The sequence below is a fragment of the Urocampus carinirostris genome, chromosome 14 (genome assembly GCF_059441175.1).
Source record: "Urocampus carinirostris isolate Australia breed hairy pipefish chromosome 14, RoL_Ucar_1.0, whole genome shotgun sequence".
NCBI classification, from domain to species: Eukaryota; Metazoa; Chordata; class Actinopteri; order Syngnathiformes; family Syngnathidae; genus Urocampus; species Urocampus carinirostris.
In genome coordinates this window covers 32,814,444-32,841,945 of record NC_142362.1, presented here as the reverse complement: position 1 = coordinate 32,841,945, position 27,502 = coordinate 32,814,444, and the positions used below count along the sequence as shown (strand labels likewise).

At 39.8% G+C, this 27,502-nt stretch overlaps 1 protein-coding gene across 3 annotated transcripts in view; it reads right to left on the bottom strand.

The window, feature by feature from the left end:
- Positions 1 to 262: 262 nt before the first annotated feature.
- Positions 263 to 27,502, bottom strand: part of LOC148353206 (uncharacterized) — a 43,827-nt gene continuing 16,587 nt past the window's right edge. Inside the window, exons 2-11 of one of the 3 annotated variants that reach the window (XM_088353438.1) lie at positions 27,253 to 27,350; positions 26,518 to 27,169; positions 26,287 to 26,387; positions 24,330 to 24,447; positions 16,052 to 16,144; positions 11,818 to 11,844; positions 9,911 to 9,925; positions 6,673 to 6,789; positions 3,220 to 3,279; positions 263 to 2,318 (exon numbers count right to left, since the gene is read on the bottom strand). In XM_088353438.1, the coding sequence (XP_088209564.1) occupies positions 2,290 to 2,318; positions 3,220 to 3,279; positions 6,673 to 6,789; positions 9,911 to 9,925; positions 11,818 to 11,844; positions 16,052 to 16,144; positions 24,330 to 24,447; positions 26,287 to 26,387; positions 26,518 to 27,169; positions 27,253 to 27,350 (1,310 nt within the window). In that variant the 3' untranslated portion in view covers positions 263 to 2,289. The remainder of the gene's footprint in view (positions 2,319 to 3,219; positions 3,280 to 6,672; positions 6,790 to 9,910; positions 9,926 to 11,817; positions 11,845 to 16,051; positions 16,145 to 24,329; positions 24,448 to 26,286; positions 26,388 to 26,517; positions 27,170 to 27,252; positions 27,351 to 27,502) is intronic. The other 2 variants (XM_088353439.1, XM_088353440.1) reach the window with 2 other exon arrangements.

The window sequence follows — 27,502 nt, the reverse complement described above, 5'->3', positions numbered from 1 at the left end:
CTAGATGGTAAGGCGCCCGCTTTGAGACTGGGAGGTCGGTGGTTCGCGCCCCGGCCGAGTCATTCCTAAGACTTAAAAAGTGGTCGGCGGCGCCCTCTGTTGGCTGCGGCTGCATCGGCTCGCTACAACGGGTCAGGTGCAATCGACATTTCGTTCTGTGTACATTGTTACACAGAATGACAATACAAGGAAATTATATATATATATATATATATATATATATATATATATATATATATATATATATATATATATATATTGCTTCTTAACACATCCAGAGCTGTTGTCGTCTGCCGACATCAGAACTCCCACAAAGGTAGGCTGGCAGCGGTTGACTTGAGTTGACAAAGGTGAAAAGTTATTTTTAACTGCTTATCATAACATTGTTTACCAAATTATTGACTAGAGGTATGATCTTATGCCTATGCCACGCCCGAGGCCCACCAGAAAATTGTACTCGGTCAGAAACACGCCTCCTGCTCCCGAGTCCTCAAAAAAATATATACATAAAAAAATCAGGTTTGTTTCGGACTCAGTCCCTTAAATAAAGTATACCCAGCTGGAATTTAAAAGTTTGATCTTACCTCTATTGTTGACTATGTTTAAATTAGTTTTTTTTTAATGAACTGATTTTGGACACATTCATTGCGTTTGTTAGTGGGGACAAACCAAACTGGGACATACAAAAGGCACTAGACTGGAAAAGCTAGACTGACAACATCCACGTGCAAAACATGACCGATTTACTTTCCTAAGCGCTCCAAAAACACATCTAACTGAGCAAAAGTATTGGGACGCAAAGCTAAAAAATGTAGATATGAAGAATTCACTTTTTTTTCAAGATTTGCAATATATTTGGATCTTTAGGCAGTCTATTTAGAAAATCCGGAACTATTTGACCACTAGATGTCGCCGTAGTGCAACTGCAAAAGAATGCTAAAAAGCACAAATTAAGGAGATTCATAGTGACCAAAAGCACAATTTTACTTCTCATTTTTTCCCCGGCCTTTATGATGTATTTGAGTACCGCAGCAGCAAAATTGCCGACTATCATGTCAGCTCCTTTTATGTGAGGCTCATGTTATGGGGAGTAAAATTAATTTTTTGATATATAAGTAAAAATACATATATTTTAAAGAATGTTCACATGACTATTAATCTATTTTTTGCTCATTATTTAAATCGCATTTTTCAATGAATCCCTTTTTTGTGAGATAATATGACAATTGACGTGGCGGATCTTTTTAGTTCAAACATATAATTCTTCATGTGTTGACATTTTTAAGACTTTAGTAATTTGGATTTACGACATTTTAATACCAATTAAGGCCTTATTTTTAGAAAAATGATTTCAATGAATTTTAAGACTTTCCAAGGATCGGCAGGAACCATGTTTGAGTCCCAAGAGTTTTCCAACGTATGTGTCATGACGTATTTCAATGACTGGTGACATCGTGAAGACAAGATTTTGCTTCGAAACATTCTGCCAGCAGAATTTAAGAGGTTGAAAAATAAGCACAAATTCATTAACTGTCATGAACTGTCATTAGCCTCACCTAGAGGGAGTTGACATCATTGTCTGGCATATTGCTTCTACGGGTAGCCCAAAACTTCAAAAAACCTTACTAAAGGCCGGGTCAAAAATAAATAAAAATGGAAAAATGGTGCAGTTGGTCACCGTAGTTTGTATTTTTTCTTGTGCTTTACAACACTCACTTTCAGCTGCATTAAACATTGCATTGACATCTAGTTTCCACATAATACATTTTCCCCTTTAACAAAGTTATTTAAGACGTTAGAAATGGAAATATCCAGGCTACCCTAAACGAATGTAATCTTGACAACGTCGATTAGTAAAAAACAAAAAAGATTGAAGGCAGCTAACCACATTATTTCACTAATTTCATTTGGGAGAATATCGTGGCTGGTTTGAAATCATTAAACCCTGTCAACGCACAGAAATACAATTGACAAAAAAGACATCAGTCGACTCACAGTGTTTTTCTTCCTTCCAATACCTGTAAATGGTTGGGCGTGTCTTGATGAAGTTATGAAACGGACAAATTTCTGGCCAATCTGCATTGCAAGCAATTTGCTTTGATACTTTACCAACGTACTGTGCTAACGAACTACCACAGCGTCTCTCTAACATATACACACTCACAGACAAAGCACCCCCAAGAGGGTCCTCACAAAAATGCAGTTCCACATTGTGTAAAGCCGAAGAGTGAGCTTGCCACTCTGCAGAAATGTGATTGGTCCAGGTCTGGTCAGGTCATCAATTTTGGCCTACGAGGAGTTCAGCAGGTTGCTGAGAACTACAAAAAGATACACATAGGTAGAAAAATGGGTCGGTGGTTAATAAAGAGAGATGGGTGTGGCGGAGATATGTTCCGGTACATTGTACAACCAACAAAATATTGATACGTTTATTATCTTGGGTGAATTTAGTCTCAAGTCGCTTGCATGAAATCAGGTCAGGCTCAGTTGCTATGGTGATTTATTCTCTACAGCTAGCCTGCTCCTTCATAGCATTTACATGGACTTTCTTTGCAACTTTGCATTTTAATTATATTGCATTAAAAATAGGCTATACTATACTGTAATTTCATTCAACTCTGTTGACTGCATAATTGCAACCGTCGATTTATAGCCGTGTGTTTTATTGCTATGCCAATTAAGAATGCTTGTCAAAATCGCCATCCGAGCTTAATTTGATATGCATATTGTAGCTGATTTTGAAATTCAACAAAATGACGCAAAAGCTCGATGGCATCAATTACATTTTTAACAAGGGTTTTATACTGTAAGAGAGAGATTTTTGTTCTTTATGAAAGAAATAAAACCAAAAGGAAAGAAACTATAACCAAAAGCCAGCATGCGGAGCCAAACTAGTTAAAGCTCCACTTGATCAGTTAGGATGGATTGCTTTATCCCACGTTCATGCAATGAAGCTCTGTATTGTAACGTTGTCCTCATTTTTAAAATGACTGTTGCACCTGTGTGAAGGCAACGACATTTTCATTCTCTGCGGGATCTTACAAACTCCTTCCTACTCCCATTAAAATAGTTTTTCCTAGGATCTACACAATTCACATAGGTCACCCTGTTTGACTTCAAAACAGTGATTTTCTCCGAAAGATGAGAGATTTTCATGCCGGTACACAATAAAATAAAACAGTGTTCGGCTTGTATTTTAGGAGAGAGATGTTTCGGTACCTTGAGGGTCTGAGCGGGCCTCCCCTGCGTCAGCTTTGCGAGCCGCCTCAGGGTCTTCTTCTGAAAGAAAAAAAAATCGAGATACAATGCAGATAGCCAATCTAAATCTTTCTAGACACTGTTCATGTCAATGGCTTCTCATGCAAGTTGGAAATCAAACATCCTCGAAAATCACAATGATCCATTACTGGTGAGCTATTTTGAACGTGCATAACCTTTGTTAGCTGTCCAGTGTTACCATGTAAGCATTTACCAAAGTTCGACTAGCTGTTAACAAAAATATTGAAGCCTAGGTACACATAATGCTGTGTACTAGTGATCCCAAGAGCCAAGAGGAGATCCGCAGGCTCTTCATTCGGGGCCCGGTACTGTGGAATGCTCTTCCCTCTAAGATTTGATCTGTAACCTCAGTGGAACTGTTTAAATATAGGTTTAAAACACACTTCTATTCTATAGCTTATGAATGACCTTTGTTTCACGTTGACAATGTCTGTGTATAGTCTGTTGATGCCCTTGCAACATCCATTGGCTGGTCATCCTGGAAGGGGGATCACCTCATGTGCGGTCCCTTCTAAAGGTTTCTTCATATTCCCCATGTTGAGGTTTTGAGATTTCGTTGCCCTTATGTTGGTTTTAGATTAGGGAGGGTGTAATGATAACCTGTGGTCTGTGATAGATTGTAGTCTGTGCGGCCCTTTGAGACTCCTTGTGATTAAGGGTGATACAAATAAACACGACTACAATAATGTGGTGAGCTTCCTTCAACACGGCTAGTTGAGACAAGCCCTTATACTATATATATATATATATATATATATATATATATATATATATATATATATATATATATATATATATATATATATATATATATAGTTATATGGGCAAAGTTTCCTTATTCAGGTAAACATTTACATAAAAAAATGAAAAGCAGAAAGACTTCTAAATAGGGAAGCACGGCAGCACATTGGTTAGCGTGTGCGGCACAGTTCTGAGGTCATGAGATCAAACCTTCCTGTGTGGAGTTTGCATGTTCTCCCTGTGCTTGCGTGGGTTTCCTCCAGGCACTCCGGTTTCTTCCCACATTCCAAAACCATGCATGTCAGGTTAATTGGCCGGTTGAAATTGTCCGTAGGTGTGAATGAGCGAGTGAGTTGTATGTCTCTGTGTGGCCTGCGACTGACTGGCAACCAGTTCAGGATGTCCCCTGCCCACTGCCCGGAGATAACTGGGATGGGCTCCAGCACCCCCGCGACCTTACTGAGGATAAGCGGTGTAGAAAATGGATGGATGGACTTCTAAATAATTAAATCAATTATTTGAAATAGTGTTTGTATGCAATTTTTGTCATATTCCAGTCTGAATTAATTTCCCCAAGTTGAATAAACAAACTGCAGTGGAAATTAATTGTCGTTTGGCCTTTTTTTATTTTTTTACAAATGATAGTTCTTTCTTTTATTCTTTCTTGCCCTGCGACTGGCTGGTAACCAGTTCAGGGTGTCCCCTACCCACTGCTCATAGGCAGCTGGGATGGGCTCCAGCACCCCCGCGACCCTACTGAGGATAAGCGGTGCAGATAATGAATGAATGAATGAACAAATGATAGTTGATGAACACTACTAGGAAAATAAATCTTAGTTAAGGAAAACAATTGGAAGAAAAAAACCTTCAATAATCACAGAATTTTAATTTAACTGTGAGCCTCTGAAAAGACCTCAAGCCCTCCGGCAAAGGGACACTATTTATACCATCAATTTACTGGTTCAGCCCCAGCGAGAACATTATTTTTACCCCGTGGCCCCAAGCTTAAATGACCCCCTGGACAACTCTATGAATTCAATTGAATAGTAATCTTTATAAAGAGGTTCACCAACCTTTTTTTAAACCGAGAGCTACTTTATTCATTACTGATTAACGCGAAAGGCTACCACTTTGATATACATTTCTAAAACAACAAGTTATCATGTTAATACTATTTTCACACTGTTGTAACTGTTACCATCAGGTTGTAACTATTAAAAGGTTAAAATGGGCTCAGTCAACCATTAAAACATGCCAGTTAAAAAAAAAAATTCCTCAACATAATATAAATCACTAAAACTTAAATGTTGTGCAGACAGAATGAAATTATATGTCCAAATAAGTTCAGTTAGTTTGTTTTCAACTCAAACTGTGTGAAATGACGCTTTTCCTCCCGCAGTTTTGCTTTTTTTGTTGACATGATGTAAGTATGCTGGTAGCTCTCGCTAGCGTCCATGATAATGACTCAGGTTGACTATAAATAAAAAAATCGCTGAATGGACAGTATTAAAACAATGTTTGTGTCTGTATTGACTGATAACAATTTTCCACCTGCCTTTGCGAAAAAAAAACTCGTTATCGGTATCGTGCTTGAACAAGTTATTTTTTCATAAGCTAATCACTACATAGCTTGTGTGTATTGTAATCCATGGTTAGTTGGCGCTTTGTACTTGCTGGCCTCATTGCGTAACAGGTTGAAAAACATTCTGTGATACAATATTGCTGCATACATGGCCGGGCAGAGGGCATTTTTGTGGGGCCCAACGGCTATTTTGTGCCATTCTGTCCACCAAAAAGTGAACTGCACTAGTGTGGCCGCTATTTTTTATCCTTGATTGCGGCTCTTTTTTTTTTACCGTTAGTGTTTTCCCACCAAAAATGAACCAACACCATATTGCGAGGAGCTGAGACTTTGACTCAGGCCACTGAAAATGCCTAAAATGAACTGTACTGTTTTGGCTGCGATCCATTTTCCCCTGTCAATTATTGCTGAAATTGGGGCTCAAAAGTGTGAATTTGTGTCATGTGTGGTGGCTCTTTCTTTTGTTCTTTCTGCAAAAAATTAAGAGCAGCCGTGCGGCCGCTATCCAGTAGCTTCAATCCATTGTTGTGGTGAGTGAAAACCGACAGAAGGCACATTTTTCAGGAGGCGTTGTGTTCTTGCTCGACTAAATTGAAATGCCCAATTGTGTCGGTGGCTACACTTGTGCAACCACAATCCATTATCCCCTATTGCATATTTTTTCGTGCAGGAGCCGGCAGGGCACATATTTACTGGCAATTTTTTTTCCCCACGTTCTGTCGTCGTGATCCATTTTCCCCAATCTCATATTGCTGTAAGCGGGGACAGGCAGAATGCACTTTTCTCAAGCCTGGTAGCTCTTTTTTGCCATGACCTTATATCCATTTAAAATGAACTGCACTCACGGAGCTGCAATCAATTATGTCCAACCCCATAGTGCAGCAAGTGGACACTTTTTTGGGAGGTGCGCTGTTCCTGCCCCACTAAAATGAAGTGCCCAATTGTGGCCATGATACAGGGATTTGTTCCCCATTTACTGTGATAAACGAGGGATTACAGCAATACTAGTTGCAGATTAGAAAATCATGATCACTGCAGCACTTCCAATAAAGAAACAAAAACATTAGTACCGTGGAAATTCTTGAAGCAGAGTTTCTTCTTTTGGTAGGTGAAACATGCGGTGGCTGCTCCCACAACGGCCACACCCACAGCACACAAAATTGCCGCCAAGGAGCCCGAGCTGGCTTCTAAAAGTCATAAACAAATAGATTCAAGCGCAATCACAGTAGCCTCTGGTGTCTCTCTACAATTATTTACACAGAAAAAGCAAACAATGAACAGATGAACATATTAAGTTGAAATTTAATGATATTTTTGTGATAACTTATCTGTTGCTTTGCAGATTCAGCAAAGCACTAAATAAATATGCGTAAATATAACGAGGTCACTGTCATTTGAGAAACTTTTATTTCCAATTTTTGGGGATCCAGGAGGCGGAAAAATTATTTATTCACCCAAAAATATGTTTGAGATGTATTTCTTCACATGAAAGCAATGATACATTTGATCTTGAAAAAAATAAAAAATTACTCTTTAAATCCGTGTTTCTCAACTGGTGGGTTGGTAGCCAAAAGCGAGTTGTTGACACATTTTTAGAGGATCATAATCCTTTGCCTCGGCCCAAAAATGCTGAGAAAAAAAAACGGTCAATTGCTCTCCTTAACAGTAGATTGCAATAGCGCCCTGTTCAGTCAATCGTCACTGTCTCAATTATGTTTGAGAGGGACCACATCTCGCCTTATTGTGATTTTTGTTGTTTTATTTCTTGTTTACTCCTATAATAAGGAGTTCCAAAAATGTTAACAATAAGGGGAAGTAAGAGTGTAAAAAACTGACAGTGATCGAGTCAAAGGAGATGATTGCAAAATACGAAAATGGTGTAGAAGTGCCATTAAAGCGCAGCTGGAAGGTACAGTAAATGGTTTAGGAATGTTATTTTTGAGCTTCTTACCATATATTAATATTTCTTATCTAAAAGTCTACAATACCTGCAATACCTTTGACAAGGCACTGTAGGTTAGAATTCCTTGTATGACTTGTAGTCTCAGTTAGAAAATGTCAGTAAAAATGTTTCCCCGTGTTTGACATTATCACATTTACGGCTCTTGTGTCGTAATTATCCTCCATGACAACATCTGACCTGGTTACCATGGTTACACTGACTCCTAAATATTTTTTATGCCATGTCTCACACAGACCACCCAAAAAAACACACACACACAAAACATTCAAACAGTAATATAGGAGCTTCCTGAAACAATATTTAAGTGGTTTAATGTGGATGAAGTGGTGTTAAGATCTCTTGATCAGTAAGCCAGTCCCTTTTTAATGGTCAAATTTAAGCACTTTTTAAGGACTTTCAAGGCCAGCTTTCCAATTCTCCGGCAGAACCAAAAGAAACTGTTGTGAATCCGTTTTTTGCAGAGCCACTATGACACTTTATAGGACAATGCTGAACAAACTAGCTGCAGATAATCGTGGGGGGGGAGAAGAAATGCAATGGCAAAGTGAACCCACCAGAGAGCAGTGTCAGAGTTATTTTTAAGCAGACTTGTTGAGAAAGATGGCAACATTTTCAAGTATTTACAAACACTTTGTAAATACTGGATACAGAGGTGTTTTTTAGTATGACTTGAGGTGTAACCACTCATAAAACAAGTAAGTAAATATGATTTGAATTGCTAACTATTTACTTTCATATTTGATTAATCATTACCAGTGTCTGTAACTCACGACAAAAAGTTACCGGACACCATGGCAAACAACTCTGAAAAGTTGCCTTCCCAGCCATAAAGTTGCCTGCCCTATATTTCACAGGTTGAAACAAAATATGACAACAAATCGCAAAAAAAAAAGAAAAAAAAAACACATTGTTGCAAAGTATTAAGAAATGATAATCAGAATGTATAACAGAACAACACTTTAAAATTAAGTTTATTATAAATCTATTTGGGTAGCACGGCAGCGCAGTGGTAAGGGCGTGTGCGGCACAGTTCTGAGGTCATGAGATCAAACCTGCAGTGTGGAGTTTGCATGTTCTCCCCGTGCTTGCATGTGTTTCCTCCGGGCAATCCGGTTTTCCTCCCACATTCCAAAGACATGCATGTCAGGTTAATTGGCCGTTCCAAATTGTCACTTGGTGTGAATGCTCAAGCGAATTCTCTGTCCCCGTGAGCCCTGCGACTGGCTGCCAACCAGTTCAGGGTGTCCCCTGCCCACTGCCCGAGGATGGCTGGGATGGGCTCCAGCACTCCCGCAACCCTACTGAGGATAAGCAGTGCAGATAATAGATGGATGGATGGATAAATCTACTTATAACATTCATTGCATGTACATGAAAACGCTGTTTTCCATCTGCCATCAGTATGTACCTTAGTTTACTCATCTTCATTCATGGAATGTTTGTGTTGTGTCGTCTGCTACAAGCCACGTGAACTCCCCTTTCCACGATGCTTTAATGTATGTTTACGTTTTGTAGCGTCATCAATCTTGTTAGCTTCTTTTGAATATTTCTTCAGGGGCTGAGGTTTTGGCTTGATTCCTAACCACTTATCGATTTTTCTTGTGTTCTCTGTGCGTCTTCTTTGGAAAATGATATGCAAATGCACGACCTTATAACGCTCGGGAAAGTCCGGAAGCAAGTTATTCGATGCAGGCTTCTCATTGGCTGCTGATTATGCAAATTGCCAAACGAACCGAAATTCCGAAAGTTCCAAACTGAACGAAGATTTTGAAATCGGAATAAAGCAAACGATTGATTTGAAAATAAATAAACAAAATAAAAATGAAATATATATTTTTTTTCTTTTTTGAAAAAGTTGTCGGCCACCCGAGGTTGTGAAAGTTGTACGCCCGACATAAAAGATGCCCGACATAAAAGATGCACGCCCCGGGCGTCCGGGCAGACGTCATTTCAGACACTGTCATTACGCAACTTTATGGATAGAGTTACGTACATACCCATTTTTTATTGTACTGAATGATAACTTACCAATAATGAGCTGATTGTTCCATGAATCAAAAGATGAATTCTTGCTGAAACATGTTTAGCAAAACGCGTGGGCTTGAAGCGTTTCAAAGTGATAAACGAAACTCGGGGGTTTCACAATTTGCAACATTCGATTCTATCCATTTGTGATACAGCTTACCGAATCATTATTAAATATATTTATTCAAATGATAATGTTTTATGGTGTTTTTGTTGGACTTTACTCTGAGAAGCATGTTTAATAAAGTGCATTAAAAAGAGAAAGTGTTTACAGGTGCTTGGTTAGGTTACACACACACACACAAAATAAAATGGCTTACCTTCATTTTCGGCATCTGATGGAAAATAAAACAAAAAAAGGGAGATCAAAACATGGATTACAAAAGTGTAATGGATTTTGAAGCTTATTTGCTGTAAATGCAGGGTTCGTACACTTTTTTATGGCCAAATTTAGGCAATTTTTAATCACATTGAAAGCCAATTTTCCAAATTCTCCAGTACCCTGCATCTTAGTCTCTTCTACTGTCCTCTTGTGCGCTTCACATGACAACACCATACCAATGTGCCGTTAGTCACAAGGGAAGAAACCATTACAGCCTTTTTCTGTTCTTACAAGGCCAGAATATTATTTTATATTTATGATATTGTAATAAAAACCTCAAACTGCTCACTCTACTTTTGTGACGCGGTTGGTGATTTAAACACACAAGGAAAAAGTCTCCGTCTTCGTTTGTAGTTACCTCAGATAATGTGTTTAAGGTTCTTACACCTTTTTCATAGACAAATTCAAGGACTTTTAAGGAATTTAAAACCCAATTTTCCAATCTTCCCAATACCATTAAAACAGAAAATCCAGTTTGAATAATGTATTTTTTCAGTTCCACAAATATGTCTGTGATATGCATATGCAATTTTTAATCCTGCGTGTGCATTTATAAAGACATCATTTTTTAGATCTTAAGTAAATTGCGAATATAATTGTGGATCTGAACAATATATGTGTAAATAATTTTGAGACAAATGTCCTCTTATTTAGGTCAAAATCATTGGCTCAGGAGGTATAGCGCCCATCTTGGGATCAAGAGGTCGCAGGTTCGATTCCCGGCTCTTCCGAGTAATATGTCGAAGTGTCCTTCGGCAAGACACTAAATCTCTAATGCCCTCGATAACGGCTATTGGTTAGTTAGTGTGTAGAAGGGAGAAGTGTGAAGCACATTGTAAAGTGCTTTGGGAGGTCTTCATTGACTTGAAAAGCAAAATGAGAGAGAGATAATAGGGTACATTTTCCGTTGCAGGAAGTTCTTCCCGTTACAATTTAGCACTGGGAAACGCTACTTTCGTTTTTGTGCAAAAAATTATATTGAAGTCTTGCACAAATACACATTTCAAAGTGACCTGTTTAGGTTTATCATGCATCTTTTCTTCAAGGCAATGCCATACCAGATAGATAGATAGATAGATAGATAGATAGATAGATAGATAGATAGATAGATAGATAGATAGATAGATAGATAGATAGATAGATAGATAGATAGATAGATAGATAGATAGATAGATAGATAGATAGATAGATAGATGGATAGATCTATTGTTAGCGCCTTACATGGCTGCAAGGCTGCTATTGGGAAATGTGGAGCACATTGTAAAGCGCTTTGGGAAGTCATTGACTTGAAAAGCGCTATATAAATGCAGATCATAGATAGATAGATACTTTATTCATCCCCATAGGGAAATTCACACTTACAGCAGTATCTTTGTGTTGAAAAATAAAATGATAAAATAAAAGATATTGAATACAAAAATACCCAATACAACGTGTTGATATAGAGTATTTAAATAATGCTTCGGAAAATACACACTGTAATAAAAATAGGGTAATATGCAAATGTGGGGGTGGGGTTTAATGTGGGCTTTTACACCCCCGGCTGGGGCCTTATGGCATGAGTAGGAAATTATCTCCTACCAACGAATGACAAGCAGCGGTTAATCATGAAGGAAGAAGAGATGCAATGGAAAGCAGTGTTGATGTTTAAGCAAATTTCTTGAGAAACACGGCAGCAATAAAACTCATTTACAAGCACCTCACCCAAAATCAAAGCACTTTTCAATTAGTGAAAACACCACAAAAATTTAACAATCTTTAAGGATTTCAAGCACCAGTATGACCACTTCGTGTTGTGCAACCAATATGTTTATGTTTACATTTCATATAGATGAGGTTGCCTACCTTCTCCGGTAGCTTCAGCAACATGCGCTGAAAAGAAGGGAACGAGATATTAAGGAAGGAAAAAAACGCCAAGAATTCAAAAGCTTTTCATGCCCTGATGTACAGTACGTGCGTCGTCATGACTGCCTTAGTACTTGTTCCGACATGTCCGGAAAAGCCACTAATGACAGAGTACACGCGAGGAGCGCCTTTCACTCGATTATAATCATTAAACTGACCTGGATGACTCAGCTTTCAGGTGGGGAATAAAAAGGCTTTAGGGGAAAAAAATTGTGTTCCCACATTATTGTTAAAATTGAAACGTGTGGGAGGTATTCGTAAGACGTGATTCATCCACATAAAGGCCCTGAGGAACCTTGGAGTGGAAGTACAGTATAAACTTTCAGGTTAGTGGTTGTTAAGTGAAAAAAAAAACTTTTAGTTTACATTGAGTTGTGTTGCCTTCAAATCTATTCACTTTGGAAATTCAACTGGTGGTGCACAAGAAACTGGGGAAAATATATACACTATAAGCACACACAGACAATCGGCATGAAACCAAAATAGTTTTATTTAAAATGGAAAGAAAAAAATTGTCTTACAAAATTAGCTAATTGAATTTCCCTTCGGGGATGAACAAAGTATCTATCTATCTATCTATCTATCTATCTAATTAAATTGAAGAAAAAAAGGTTACACTCAATTAAAACATAAAATTGCTACAGCAGTGACAAGTAAATTAGCTGTCCCAAAATATAATCAGTTCATAATGGAAGGAGCTGAAGCTGATACTTTTTTTTAATGGTTCATTGAATAAATATCTATTTTAATTATTAGATCTTACAGGGTCCAACCAACATTAGTTAATCAATTATTCTTGCAATAATTTTCACCCCAATAAAAAAAAAAATCCCTGAAATCAAAAAACAATATTCTTAAAGTATTGACATTAATTACTGGTAGTAGCCTTAGAGAAATCGGTTCTCACCAAGTAAAAAAAATAGTTGTTTGAAGAAAAACGTTTTTAATGGGCAGATCTTAAGGGTTCCAACTGCCCTTGTCAAAACCAAAACAGGAGGAGGACCCAGGTGCGTAACTTTCTCACACAAGCTTTATTTTACGGGAACGCCAGTGATTTGGCAATCGTTGGGCGGAAGAAGTAAGACGGAAGTCCGGCATATAAAAACAGGAAGCCAGAGGCTGATGAGATTGATACCAGATACTGAACAGGACGGGACAGAGAGGATTGATACCAGATACACGAGCAGATACCGGACAGGATGGGACAGACAGGATCGATACCAGATACTGGACACTGGAATCAGATATCAGACAGGACAGAGGGGATCGATACGGGATACTGGCGCAAGATATCGGACAGGATAAGATAGGCGGAGTCGATACCGGATACCGGAGACTGTAGCAAGATATCAGACAGGACGAGACAGGCGGGATTGATACCAGACACTGGAGACTGGAGTCAGATATCAAACATGACGAGATAGACTGGATCGATACCCGATACTAGAGTCAGATATCAGACAGGACGAGACAGACGGGATAGATGCTGGATACTGGAGACTGGCGCAAGATATCGGACAGGACGAGACAGGCGGAATTGATACCGGATACCGGAGACTGTAGCAATATATCAGTCAGGACGAGACGGAAGGGATTAATACCAGACACTGGGGACTGGAGTCAGATATCAAACAGGACGAGATAGACGGGATTGATACCCGATACTGGAGTCAGATATCAGACAGGACGAGACAGACAGGATCGATACCAGACACTGGGGACTGAAATCAGATATCAAACAGGACGAGATAGACAAGATCGATACCGGACGGGATACACAAGCAGGATACCAGACAGAGTCAAAACACAAAGGGTGAGTGAGAGCACTGAGCTTAAAAAGGAGGGGAAGCCAATCAGGCATCGAGCCGCAGCTGGCGCCAAACGAGCGGGGCCAAGTGAGGGAAATGGGCAACTGTTACAGCCATTAATCAATTAAACAGTCTCCAAATATATTTGCCCCTAATAAAAATAATAATAATAATAATTTCCTTGTATTGTCATTCTGTGTAACAATGTACACAGAACGAAATGTCGATTGCACCTGACCCGTTGTAGCGAGCCGATGCAGCCGCAGCCAACAGAGGGCGCCGCCGACCACTTTTTAAGTCTTAGGAATGACTCGGCCGGGGCGCGAACCACCGACCTCCCAGTCTCAAAGCGGGCGCCTTACCATCTAGGCTACTGAGCTGGTAAAAAAAGACCACCCCAAAAATAAAAAACAGGAGTTTATTTTAAAGTACAAATATAGTTATTGGTATCAGTGCTGATACAAACCGTTTGTGAGATATCGGTTCTCACTATGGTGACAGGGTATCCATTGCTCTCCAGTGGCTGATTTACAATCACAGATTATAGTAGTTACGGGCAAATTTAAGAAAAAATACTATGTAGAGAATTGTATGTGTTTTTAAAAAATATTGTGTATGTGTGTGTTTGTATTATGTATCAATGACTGCTCTAGATTTGAGCATCAGCATTAGTCTGTAAAGTGATACCAAATCTCCATCGTTATTTATTATTATTGGAAGTGCAGAAATTAGACAAACAACATTTTACAGTTACTGGTTTGTTCTCTAACGTGCCAGAAAGTTGGCAAGAACTCCAATTTTTTTTCATAAGTGAAAGCAGATGTTCGCAAATGTTTTCTTTTCATTCTACACATATATCAAGTATGCTTTGTAGAGGACATAATCAGTGAATATTTACTGTTAAGAGGCTAAAAATCAGAGGATTTGCGCTGTTTTCTGAAAAGTTCATAAATATCACTTGCATATTGATTTTATTTTATCATTTTATTTTTCAACACAAGGATACTGCTGGAAGTGTGAATTTCCCTGCGGGAATGAATAAGGTATCTCTCTCTCTCTCTCTCTCTCTCTCTCTCCATCTATCCATCTATCCATCCATCCATCCATCCATCCATCCATCCGTCTATATATGTTATACATCGGTGGCAGTTTCAATCTCCATGGTTTGTTTACCTTTTTCAAGGCTAAATTCAAGCACTTTTTAAGTCATTTCAAAGCCAATTTTCCAGTTTTTCTGGTACCCAGCATCTTGGTCCCTTCATCTGTCCTGAGTGCGACGCGGAGGGGTCAATGCCGCTTCAAATGACAATACCACACTAATGGTAGCTGCCATTAGTCACGGAGGAAGAAGAAATGCAACGGCAGAGCAAAGCCACCAGGGCAAGTGTGTCAGCGTCATTTTTAAGCAGAATTTATTTCTCCATCGAGTCGAGACTGCCGGGCAACATGGCAAAAATTTCAAGCATTTACAAGCACTTCACCCAAAATTAAAGCACTGTTAAAACCTTTGAAAAGAACATTAACCGCATTTTCAAGGATTTTAAGCACCTGTATAAACCCTGATCCAGGAAGACATCTACATGTTGTATTTCTTCATATTTATTTTTAAATAGTTTAGTGTCATCAAATTAATTTTGAAACAACGCTCACAATTGAAGCAAAATAATATATTAGGTCCCCTTTTCAAGCATTTAATTTGATATTTACTTTTGTCGTATGGCTGGAGTTGTAGTATCCATGCAGTTGGATTTTGTAGTATTTCTGTAGTAATATCATTACATTATTTTTGTCGTATCTGTACAGTAGTATTTTTGTGGTATTTTTTAAAAAATTTCCATAGAAACTTTTCTGTAGTAAATCTGTTTTTTGTAGTATTACTGTAGTTGTTTTTTTTTAAACAGTAATTCAGTCGTAATATTTCTGTAGTATATTTGTTGTAATATTTCTGTACTGGTATTTTTGTATCAAAAAGGTTTGCACACCTTTGTCATGGATACATTTAACCCCTTTTTAAGCAGTTTCAGAGCCAATTTTCCAATTTCTCCAGTACCCGGCATCTTGGTCTCTTCACCCGTATTCCTGACCGCGATGATGCTTCACATGACGATGGCATACTAATGCCAGCCGCCGTCTCGAGGAAGAAGAAGAAATGCAACGGCAAAGCAAAGACACCAGAGGAAGTGTGTCAGCATCATTTTTAAGCAGAATTTATTTTTTTATCAAGTCAAGATTGCAGGGAAATATAGCAACAACTTCAAGCATTTGCAAGCACTTGACCCAAAATTCAAGCACATTAAAATTCAAGCATTTTTAAGGATTTCAAGCCTCAGTACAAAACCTGAATCTCCAAAATTGAAGCTACTTACCCACTGAGCCTGCACTTTTGCTCGTTCCTGGATGGACCGCAATGTCATTGGTGTTGCCTTGTGACAGAGCGTCTTCGAAATTCGGGCTCCCGTCTGATAAAACAGGCGAAAGGTGAAATTATTCCCCGCAGGTTACTCTTTATTTGTCTCCACCCAAGTGGGATATCATCCAGATGTTCCCCTCCGCCCGACCTCTTCCCACCATTCCTATGGCAACTAGGCCCGTCCATCTTCCTGTCATTCCCCCCATGTAAAATGTAAAATGTTATCGGAGGCATGGCGGAGGGCGTCGACCGTGATCGTGTGAACTGGTGATGACACGGATTTGAAGGATATCAGCACAGACACAAAACATTATAGTCTCCCAATAATGTCTCTTTGGGGAAACCCCTGGAAGATTTAGACTGCGCGTTCAAGTCAAAGTAACATCGGTGTATTCTTTACAGTTGGGAGTGATTGAGTTTCACTTTGACGCAGGCCAACAAAACAGGCTCAATCTCGGAATTTACAGCCTGATAAGTTAACGGTTTAGTGGACACACCACATAGGGAGAAAAGACATGAAAGGATTTTGAACTTGCAAGGGGAACAGGGGCAATATCCAACCTCAGATAAAAAATTCAGACCTCTTCTTAGATAATGTTATCACTTAAAGAAATGGCTGCAGACAAAAATTTATCGATAATTTCCAAACGAGACTACAACCAGAAAAATAAACCACACATGAAACTTGCTATAACTGCAAATGTTCAGCAGATGGCCTATGCACTGATTAAAGGAGGCAAAGTGACCTTTTGCCTTTTTTCAATTTTTGTACTTTTCATACTATAGTAAAATCAAGGAAAAACACTTGGTACATACATAAGCCAGACCTGACTATACCCTCGGTTATCGCAAACCAGGGAACCAGAAACCCCCCGCAAAACGTAAAAATCTGGTATGCAGCAACAAGCCGCTTTATAAAAACCTCCATAGGTCAAACTTACCTCGAGATGACGTTCTTACCGACTGAGAGTATACGACTAACAAAATAACAATTTGTATATCTACAAATAAAAACATATCGCATAATTGCAGTTGAATTAATGGTCTTTATTGTCATTATGAAAAAGTACAACCAAATAAAAGGGCTTCTCTTTTCAGAGTAAGAAAGCGATTTAGAGAGCGGCTGGCTACGGCGCGCTAGCATCGTGTGCCGTAGCCAGCCGCGATGGTATTTGCTGTGTGCTGTCTGCTGTAGAACACAATGCACGATACGTTGATTTTAAGGACCATAAAAACAACCAGCGATAACCAAAGCGTGAAGTAGCAAGGAATTACTGTATTTCATTATACCTTATATTTCATTATTTGCTATAAAGTGCCGTAGTAAACTACAGAAGAATCTTAGAATTTGGTAGCACTGAAACAACGATAATTGGATATTGACAAAAACTTGCAACTTATATGTCTACAACTAATGCAAAAAAGACCAAAACTGTCCAGTTAATAGGAAAGCAAACAATCTTATTTCGTGTAATGGGCAAAAAACCACTAAACCCGAGGATAAACCTCAACAAATCACAAGCAAAAATCGAGACTGATGAGCAGTCACTTGTTTGCATAAATGTTCCAACAACGTGTCGATTATTTTAATCACTGTAATCAACACGACTACATAATTTGTTTCAAAAGAATCATCGTAGAAAACTAGATTTATTACAAATTTAAGGACTTGTACAATGTGTCTGCAATAGTAACAACCTCCAAAATGGCTACTTGAAATGATATCACAAAACATTGGTGTGTTCAAAAATAGGTTTAGCCTTAACTTTTACTCACCTAAAATTAATCAACAAATATGCATGATTATGAATGATTATGATGAATGTATCTAAATCTTTAAAAATATTCATTAAGAATAAATGTTTTGTGTTTTGAGTCTTATGTATGAGTCCTCTATAATGGAGGACAATAATTGGTCATTTATGCCATTTGAGAAGCTCACTCAAATTTTATTTTTCTTATAAAAATAATCAAAACCAGTGGTCTCAGACTTGTAGCCTGAGCCCCAATTGCAGCCTCTGGGATAACAGATTGAGTGTCAATCACCGCAGCAGGATCAGGACCCAATCGCGTAACGTTTCTCACACAAGCCTTTTATTTTACAGGAAATGGGGAGTCATGCACGTTAGACAGCAGTCTAGCGTGGAATGATAGGAAGCCAGAGTCTGACGAGATCGATACCAATTGCCCGAGCAGATATCGGACAGATGGGGTTGATACCGGACAGGACGGGACAGACAGGATTGATATCAAAACTGGATATCGAAATCAAACAGGACAATTCAAGACTAGAAGGTCGCTGGTTTGCACCTCCGCCAAATAATACCAAAGACAACGTTGGTATCCATGGCCTCCCTGCTTGGCACTCTGCGTTTGGAAGTTTGGGTACCTAGTGACTCCCAACGACAGGTCGTGTTGGATCATTTACTGTACACAGTCGCATGTGTGTGGATGGGAGGCGACCCCTGCTTAATCAGGGATAAGGCAAGGGAAAAGAAGAAGATTTGAGAACAGGGGAATCTTTTGAGGTTTTTTTTGTGTGTAAAACCCAGATTTGGCCCAAGACTCTTGCTTTTTGCAGATCAAGTCAAAGGTAACTCAACAAGATAAAAATAGTGTGATAACGAGGTCAAATCTAAAGGCCTTTTTGTATGTCATCCAAATCACTGGTAGTTTAGTAGTTAAGTTTATGCACTCATACCGCTGTGACCTGGGTTTGATTCCCGTTGTAGAAAATGTTTTGCGGTTCTTAGAAGAGATATTTTTAAAAATATCCCACCGGAAAACCTAGTGTACAAAACCAAACTTTTTTTTTTAAGTGAAAAGAAAAAAATGGTGTTACATACGAATAAATATGGCACGCCCACCCATGCAGGCAACATTGCTTTCAAATCAAACGCACCGTCTCAAATGCCTGATTCACTCTCAAAATCTCACGATACCCTACCTCTACCCCCCAAAAAAGTTCTCCTCAGATCTACACAATTCAAGTATGTCACCTTTTTCACTTAAAAACGCTGTATTTACCAAAATATGAGATTTTCTTGCTGGATATAAGAAAGGGGCGAGGCTTAGAGTGACAAGTTGATTGCTACATTATTGTTAAATAAATAATTTACCTTACTATGCATTCTGGTCAAGCACTGTAAAAAGACTATCAATTATTTCTACTTGAGAACATCAACCATTGTAATTATTCACAAATCCAATTTCAAACCGCTTGAGGAGAAGGCAATCCAGTCAGAGAAGAATTGATAAAACACAAAGCTAATATTTAACTGATGAGTAACGACTGACACAAGGCGTGAAATCAAGAAATAAAAGAAGCTGTAAATCACAAGCGGGCAGAAAAAAACAGGCTTAAACAAACAAATGATGGGCGATGTTATTAGGTCACACATGCTGAAAATAACGCTCTTTATAACCTGTGAAGGTGAATCATATTTAAAAAGTTAACTTCCATGAATGATGTCTCAAATGAATGTATTGCGAAAACTGGGGCGTTGCCGTCTAATATGAAAAAGGAAATCGCATGAGATCTGGACACGAGTCAAAATGAATGATTAAGCAACAGTTTCAACTTGAGTCCACGGATATTGCAGAGCTCACTTTACAGCATGACGCACTAGCAAAAACGTACGACTTATTAAATGAGTCTCCCAATATTTTTGTCTCACTCACAAAAAAAGAAAAAAAAGTGATTTTGTGATTTAAACACCCTGACTCGTTCTCAAACACTGCTCTGAACATTGACAACTATAATATCACCCAGAGTGACTCAGTCAAAAACCTAGGTGTCACATTTGACCCAAATCTGTCCATTCAAACACATTTTAAGAATATTACTAGAACAGCTTTTTTCATCTTCCCAACATTGCTAAAACCTGCCCTATGCTGCCCCATTCTGATGCTAAGATTATAGCATATATAATGCATTTGCTACCTCCAACTTCGAATACTGTCATATACTACTCTCCGGTCTTCCAAAGTCGAGCATCAAGAGCTTTCAGCAGGTACAAACTGCTAAGCGAGGCTTTTAACTAAGACAATAAAGTTTGATCACATTACCCTGATTTAAGCTAACCTGCATTGGCTCCCAGTTAGCCCAAGATGTGATTTTAAGGTTCTGTTGATATTATACAAAATTATGCATGAACTTGCCTCCTCATATCTTTCAAATTTATTTCCCCCTATGTTCCTGCTCGGAGCCTTTGTTCTAAAAATGCTAGTCTGTTACTGGTCCCAAGAGCAAAGAAGAGATCCACAGGTTCGAGAGCCTGCCCTGAGATCTCATCTGCAACCTCAGTGGAACTGTGTAAATCTAGACTTGAAACACAGTTATATTCTATAGCTTATGAATGACCTGTATTTCATGTTGCCGATGTCTGTGTAGTCTGTGTCTCTGTAGTCTGTAATAGTCTGTGATAGTATGTGGTCTGGCAGCACGGCGGCGCAGTGGTTAGCGCTTGTGCGGCACAGTTCATGTCATGGGAACCTCCTGCGTGGGTTCAAATCCAGCTCCAGACTACCTGTGCGGAGTTTTTATGTTCTCCTTGTACTTGCGTGGGTTTCCTCCGGGCACTCCGGTTTCCTCCCACGTTCCAAAAACATACATTTCAGGTGAATTGGCCGGTCCAAATTGTCCCTAGGTGTGAATGAGCGAATGAGTTGTCTGTCCCTGTGTGCCCTGCGATTGGCTGGCAACCAGTTCAAGGTGTCCCCTGCCCACTGCCTGGAGATGGCTGGGATGTGCTCCAGCCCCCCCCCGTGACCCTAATGAGGATAAGCGGTACTGCTAATGAGATGAGATGAGTATGTGGTCTGTGCAGCCCTTTGAGACTTCTTGTGATGAAAGACCATCCATCTGTCTATTATCTGCACCGCTTATCCTCAGTAGGGTCGCGGGGGTGCTGGAGCCCATCCCAGCTATCTTTGGGCAATGGGCAGGGGACACCCTGAACTGGTTGCCAGCCAATCGCAGGGCACACAGAGACAGACAATACACTTGCTCACTCACACCTAGGGACAATTTGGACCGGCCAATTAACCTGACATGCATGTTTTTGGAATGTGGGAGGAAACCGGATTGCCCGGGGGAAACCCACGCAAGCACGATGAGAACATGCGAACCCCACACAGAAAGGTTAGATCTCATGACCTCAGAACTCTGCCGCACATGCGCTTACCACTGTGCTGCCGTGCTGCCTGGCCATATACTGTAAATAAACATGACTTGACATGATTTTTGAGGAGTGTGGTTTGTGGTCACTTTCACAATATTGCCATATGCAGAATTCGTACAATTTTTTTCACGGCCAACTTCAAGCACTTTTTAAGGACTCCCAAAGTCAATTTTCAAATTTTTCCAGCACCATTAAAATAAAAAAATACCAGTGAGTAATGTATTTTGTAGAGCCACAAATGTTTCTACAATCTTTAGATCTCGAGAAAATCGCTCAGAACAATATGTTTGTTAATATTTTTAACTCTTTCCCCATATACAGTATGTCACAAAAGTGAGTAAATGGTAAATGGTAAATGGTCTGCATTTATATAGCGCTTTTCAAGTCAATGAAGACCTCCCAAAGCGCTTTACAATGTGCTTCACACTTACCCACTCACACACACACTAATAGCAACCATGCAGCCATACAAGGCGCCAACCTGCTTTATTGGGGGAATTAGGGATTAAATGTCTTGCCCAAGGACACTTCGACATATAGCACGGAGGAGCCAGGAATCGAACCTGCAATCTCTTGATCCCAAGACAAGCGCTCTATCTCCTGAGCTTTCTATATTAAGCTCAGCCCTCTCTTGCTTTTTTGTCAGCCCGTCAAACAAACTTCTGCCCCACAAGACGTGGGTTCTGACCCGGTCCTGTTTTCCTGTTGCTATCTTCAGTCCGGTATTGTTCCCATTTATTTTTGTCCTGTTTAATTTCGGGTTCCAGTTTTGTTTTTGTCTGTTTTTGTCCTGTTTCTTAAGTTCTCCAGTTTTTGTTCCCGTCTAGTTTCTCCTGTTTATTTTCGTTATCCTTATTCGTCTGTCTCTAGCTTCCTGTCCTTCCACGCCAGACCAGCTTCCTAACGTGCATGACTCCCCATTTCCCGTAAAATAAAAGGCTTGTGTGAGTACATCACGCAATTGTTGTTGTTCTGGTTTCTGACAGACGAGGGACGAAGAAAGGCAATGGTAAAGGAAAAGCCACCAGAGAACAGGGTTGAGGTCATTTTCAAGAAGACTTGTTGAGAAACATGGCAACCATTTCAGGCATTTACAAGCACTTCACCCAAAATTCAAGCATGTTTCAATCCTTGAAAACAAAACAATAAAATTCAAGCATTTTTAAGGACTGCAAGCACCCGTATGAACCATTCATATGTTTGGGAGATTCTGGTTTTAAGTTTGGTTTGCAACTTTCCTGTTTGGAGTTGTATGTTCCTCACTTCCTCCCACATATTCACTGAACTTTGACAGATGTAAGGGTGTGTGTGTTCGCTTATAGCATTTTTTTCCCTCGCTAGACTTCATGTTATTGCGTTGTATGCTCTTGAAACAACTTCAGCAATATTCCATTGATTTTTGCGATCAAACTGTTCTACGAGCACCCATATTGAATGAAACTAAAGACGGAACCATATATGTTAAATACAGTATACACTATTGCAAAACCCAAGGCATCTGTTTACTTGTGTCAGGGTTTGTACACCTTTTCATGGTCAAATTCAGCAATGATGCAGCTAATTTATGCATTTCTTTTCACGGCTGCCAGGGGCGCCCTAGCAGTAAAGATAATAGTGAGAAAGATAATGTCAGGACCCGAACGGAGACAGGACCTACTCGCGTAAAGTTTCTAACAGTTTAATTGGGAAGAAGGGAAAGGACTGCACAACACACGATCCAGCGATCACTGGCCGTGGGGAGAAGGTCACTCTGAACGCAGAAGTGGGACTTCCGTGGCGAGTGATGGCGGTGTCGGGAACGGAAAAAACGGGTCAGTAGCCGGGATAGAATAGCAAAAACGTGATCGGAAACAAGTCGAAAGCCAGGAGAGGAGAGTAGACATGGTCGAAATAACGGATCGTTATTCGTGACTGGAGAACAGACGTGGTCGAGATCAAAAAAGGTAATAATTCGGGACGGGAGAGCAGACGTGGTCGAGATCAATACAGTTCGTAACGTGACACAAAAAGGAGCAAAAAAAAAACGGACAGGCAAAAAAGGGCTTGCCGAGTAAACACAGAGATTCGCAGACGGACCGACCAAAAGGGGACAGAGAGGACAGAGTTTAAATACTGACAGGGAGCCAATCTGTCAACAAGCCGCAGCTGGTGACACACGGTCGGGGCCAATTGGGCGCCATGGCAACTGTGACGGAACTGTGACGGTGTCAGGGAAGACACAAGTTTAATGTAACTTCATGTTTTGTTCATTAATAAAACTAACATGAACAAGCCCTAATCATGGAATTCGTGTCAATTGAAAGGGAAGTGTTAACTACCACATTTAGAATAATTTTAGGAGTCTGTTTATTTGTAAACAGAAATAATGTGGCAAAACGAACTGATTTCATGAAGCAACGTCCAACGAAGCAGAGATGTTTAAGACAGATTCCTATTCATCTGTCGGCATGATAGTGTGTTTTGGAGTAAACATTTTACCCGGTTGGATTCTATGTGTTGTCCTTGATATAACAAGGACCTTTTTCGCGGACATTCAAAGAAGTTGAAGACGGCCCGGGGGACGTATTGGTGAGTTGCTTCGGCTTTATAGTTTTCATGTTTCTTGTTTGAGACAAATCATGAAGTTTCTCTGATGAGTAAATTTTGAATGCTCATCATATCTTGAATCTCTAAGATTAAGGTTTCAATGATATGTGGCATGACATATTTCAGTGACTGGTGACATGGTGTGTATTTGTTTATCGTCGTTAATGTTAATGGGTTAAGGTACGGTATCTTAACAAAACTCTTTCTCTGTACTGTCTTTCTTTGTAAATATCTCAGGTTTTATTGTGCGCAGATGCGGCCTATTGTCAGGTGCGGCTTATGAATGTACAAAGTGTTTTTCCTTTAAAAATGTACTGGGTGAGGCTCATTATCAGGTGCACCTTATAGTCTGAATTTTACGATAAATATTTTTGATCACACATGCAAAAACATTTCAGTGAAAGATTCGCAATTACTTAAGAGTTTTTTGCTTGAATAACCATAAATAATACTGCACATTCTCACCTGAATTTTCCTGAACGTTTATTTCCACGCCAACGTCCTCCACTTCACCGGCATGAGCCGACTTGTCATGTGGCAAAGCTTCATCTGCTCCTGCTGTGCCTTCATCTTCTGAGCCATGCTGTGAAAATGTTTTATTTATCGTGAGGACTCACTGACCAGTGTTCAAGAGGAACTTAATCCCCCGGAGCCTTTATCTTTGCAAGAATACGTTGAATGTGCTGACCAAATTTAAACATGGTAGTGGACAAAGGAGAAAACAAAATACAAAATAGAACTGTCTCGAAGGTCCAAAACAAGCATAGAGCAGGGGTCTGGGAACTATGGCTTGCAAGATAACATTTTACTCGAAAACAAATTCTGTACATTTTGTCCTGCTTCTGTTTTGCCCCATGCAAAGCTAAAATGTTATTTAGTATAAAATAGTATATATATAATATATAAAGGGCACAGCTTCCACTACAGATTGCAGTCAAGGTGTCAACCCAAAAGACCCCGATTTAGGCTGGATGTTGCTAAAGATTTCTTTATATGGAAGATCATTACATAATGTATGTTCACTGTTGTGAAACTTTATGATAAGAACCCACAGAAAGAAAACGGTACTACCGAAACCGCCAGCCAAGTACACAGAGCAATTTGATTGGGTAATTGTTAGAAGTGGACAGATTTGATTAGGTGAGCGAATCACACGGCATGCTTCCTTCTCTCTCTCAGACGCGCCCAATGTGCTGTATAGAAATATTGTACAACCGGAAATCTTTCGCAGTATTTTGTGACATTTTCACAAAACCATTATTCAAAACACGCAAAAATAAAGGTCAGAATGAGCCGGAACAATCTTGCTGCAGCGAGGCTTTTAACTAGGACAAAAAAGTATGATCACATCACCCCAATTTTGGCTAACCTGCATTGGCTCCCTGTTAGCCTAAGATGCGATTTTAAGGTTCTCCTATTACTATACAAAATCATACATGGACTCTCCCCCTCATATCTTTCAGATCTGATTTCCCCCTATGTCCCGGCCCGAAGCCTTCGTTCCGAGAGCGCCGGTCTCCTGGTGATCCCAAGAGCCAAGAAGTGTTCCGCTGGTTCGAGAGCGTTCTCCATCCGGGCACCGGTGTTGTGGAATGCTCTTCCCCCTGAGATCCGATCTGCTGCCTCAGTGCACATGTTTAAGTCTAAGCTTAAAACTCACTTCTACTCTATAGCATACGAATAACCTAAACTTCTTATATGTAATAACTTGTGAAGCCCTTTGAGACTATTTGTGATTAAGGGCTATACAAATAAAAATGACTTGACTTGACTTGACTTAAGTAACTGCGGGAGGGAGACATTTTTTAAGTGGTATATTTGTTGATAAGGGACACAAGCTCATTACCATTATATCATAATTTTTTTCAATTCATCCAACGTCATAGAATGGAATAAAATGCGCTGAAAAATTGGATTTTCGTCTTTGTTGAGTTTGGTCTTAAATTATAAGGTATGGCTCTCCTAAAAAAAAAAGAAATCTAAACATTGGCCATTATGGCTCTTGGGGTCAAAATGTTTCCCAACCCCTGCATGAGAGGCTGGATCTGCAACGGAATTGAAGTTACTTCAGTTTTTAGGATCACAATCAGGGCAGTCCATCACAAGCTATTGTTGGAATTGTCGCATTGCCAAATATTCAGTTGGCTGAGATGCAAGCATTCGTGTCTAGAAGCTGGATCAATGACAGAATAACATATTACAGTTTTTAGGCTCATGATAAGGTTAACGTCTTTCTCAAGCTATTGTCTGGTTTGTCATATAGAAAAATCGGCACTTGGCTGAGATGCTACATTAGCAGATAACAGCCACATTAGTGAGGAAATAGAAGATAATGTGATATTTCAGATTTTTTCAAATAGGTCAAGCCTAAATTGAAGTTAAAGAGTTTCAAGAAATATTCCCAAGACTGCCACTAACTAACCTCTTGGCTTGTATGAGAAGCATCATCGCTGTCACTTGGTTGTTCATCTACAAGTGAAATGTCTTGTGGTGATTCGGGATCTTCTGGACCAGCTGCAGGAGCTGAAAAAAATGGACTTGAGATGTTGAAATAACTTTAGAAAACAGACAGACCATACCATGGACTGCTCACTTCACAGCTGCCAATTTCAGAAACTACATAAAGACTGCTGAGTTTAATTTTAAAAATTACCAGAAGCTGATGGAGCTGCTTCCGAATCAGGAGATTCTCCTGCTGTAGCTTCTGGTTCTGCTGCAGCCTCTGGCTCTGTTTCAGCTCTAGGTTCTAATGTACCCTGTGGTTCTGCTGCAGCCTCTGCTTCAGGTGCTGGTTCCACTGCAGAATTTCCTTCAGGTGCTGGTTCCACTGCAGTATCAGCTTCAAGTGCTGGTTCCACTGCAGCCTCTGCTTCAGGTGCTGGTCCCACTGCAGCCTCTGCTTCAGGTGCTGGTTCCACTGCAGCCTCTGCTTCAGGTGATGGTTCCACTGCAGCCTCTGCTTCAGGAGCTGGTTCCACTGCAGCCTCTGCTTCAGTTGCTGGTTCCACTGCAGCCTCTGGTTCTGACACAGCCTCACGTTCTGATGCAGACTCTGGCTCTGGTTCTGTAGCCTCTTCAGGGGCTTCTGCTTCTTTTCCTTCTGGAGCTGCCTCTGCTTCTTCTCCACTAGGAGCTTCTGGTCCTTCTTCTGCGGTAACAACTGGTTGAGGCTCTTCTTCTGCCTGATCCCCTGGTTCTGGCTCTGCCTCTGAAGGAACCTTGGGTTTTGATACTTCTTCAGCTGGAATCACTTGATCGTGAGATCCAGTTACCGTTGGCTCAGGTTCACTTACTGGTACGATTTCCTGTATTGAAAAGAGATGCAAGGTCTCGAGTAATTGTATATATTAATTTATGAGAGACTTCAAAATTATTTTTACTTGCTCACCTCTACTTCAGCTTCAGCCCTCTCCAAGTCTGCAAGCTCTACAATTTCAGGCTCCAAAGTTGAATGGGCAGTAGCAGTCTCCGTTGGAGCCAGTTCATCTAGTAAAAATATATTAATTGAAGAGGGCAGATAAAATATATTAGAATAAATAAAGATCCAATTTCTAATGTCATCGTCAAAGATGTTAAGAAAAACACCCTTTTGTTAAGAAGAAAGAAAGGGGGCACATTTGTGAAGCAAGAAACAAAGC